Source organism: Thalia democratica, chromosome 3 (assembly GCF_965202585.1).
Source record: "Thalia democratica chromosome 3, ktThaDemo2.hap1.1, whole genome shotgun sequence".
NCBI lineage: Eukaryota > Metazoa > Chordata > Thaliacea > Salpida > Salpidae > Thalia > Thalia democratica.
The window spans coordinates 71,924,760-71,926,045 of NC_139167.1; the positions used below are offsets into that span (position 1 = coordinate 71,924,760).

The 1,286-nt window shown below is 31.6% G+C and overlaps 1 protein-coding gene across 1 annotated transcript; it reads left to right on the plus strand.

The window, feature by feature from the left end:
- Window positions 1-314: 314 nt before the first annotated feature.
- LOC145832518 (kelch repeat and BTB domain-containing protein 8-like) lies at window positions 315-1,070 on the plus strand. Its single transcript, XM_082939834.1, has 2 exons — window positions 315-432; window positions 538-1,070. The coding sequence occupies exons 1-2, from the start codon at window positions 315-317 to the stop codon at window positions 1,068-1,070; spliced, it is 651 nt and encodes a 216-aa protein (XP_082795960.1).
- Window positions 1,071-1,286: the final 216 nt, after the last annotated feature.

A 1,286-nucleotide genomic window follows, 5' to 3' on the forward strand; every position in this document is an offset into this window, starting at 1 on the left:
TTTCCATATCACAATATTTTAAGATGTCCGAATTGAATAAAACATCGATTTTTTTAATAGAGCGTTGTTTCCCGGTTGTTGCTGAGTCTAAAAACTTTCTAGAATTAGACGTTATGTCTTTGAAGATGATACTCGCTAGTTCTGAGTTATTCATTGATTCCGAACTTCAAGTATTCTATGCAGTAAAAAGATGGTTGTGCTATAAACCTAATGAACGTAGCAAATATGCGAAAGATCTTTTACTTAAGATACGTTTACCGCTATTATCAGTTTCTGCATTGAATCATATTCTAAATCAAACTCCATGTTCTATCATGGATGAAAAATGTGTAAATACTATCAAAGATGTGATTCAAAACAAAAATAAATATCGACTACGTACTACGAGTAGGTACTGTAGTCAGGAAAATTTTAATTTTGTCATTGCTGGAGGTGAGAACAATGTCACTTGTATAAATGTTACTAACCTATCAAAAATAAATACTTTATCAAACCTTAATTGTGTACGCAAACGTTCGAATATTGTTTGTGTTAAAGGTGAAATATACGTGTTCGGGGGATATGATGACACAAAATACCATGGAGCTTTCCAAGTAATGTCTGTTGAAAAATATTCACCTGCTTCTAACACTTGGGATGTTATAACGCAAATGTATGATGATCGTGTAAATTTTAGTGCTTGTTCATTTATTGATAGTATCTATGTGTTGGCAGGAAGTATATACAACTACACTAATTCTTGTCTTGAGTTCAATACAACAAACAAAACATGGAAAGAAATTGCAAAAATGAATCAATCAAGAAGTGATGCATCATGTACGGTGTTTGAAGGAAGAATTGTTGTTTCTGGTGGATTTAACAACAACAATGGAGATTTAAATACTGTTGAGGCATATGACCATATTGATAATTCATGGACAAATATGCCCTGTATGATTGAAGTAAAAAAGTGGCCGAAATCAGTTGCTATAAGGAACAAACTATTTGTGTTTGGAGCCTGGGATAAAAGAAATGTCGAATTATTCGATTCGTGCTGTAACAAATTTGTTTTTTTGCAACAAACTCCTTAAGGGTACAGTAGTTACATACAATACATTTCTGACGTCAGTTCTAGCGGAAATAAAGTTGTACTATTTAGTAACATTACAGGATGTGTATTGTTTTATGATACTGAAAACAATGAATGGTCAAAGAAATTTTGTGAAGCAACAAAAGATATTAAACATTTTTCTTGTGTGAAATTTCAAAAATTATAAAGTTTTTGTAGAAAAGTTGCCATAGATTTT

Bases quoted from the DNA above. Each gene is read 5' to 3' on its own strand.
- LOC145832518 (XM_082939834.1), top strand. From the start codon at position 315: ATGGATGAAAAATGTGTAAATACTATCAAAGATGTGATTCAAAACAAA. The intron at 433-537 runs GTGAGAACAATG...TTTGTGTTAAAG, and splicing joins TAATTTTGTCATTGCTGGAG to GTGAAATATACGTGTTCGGG.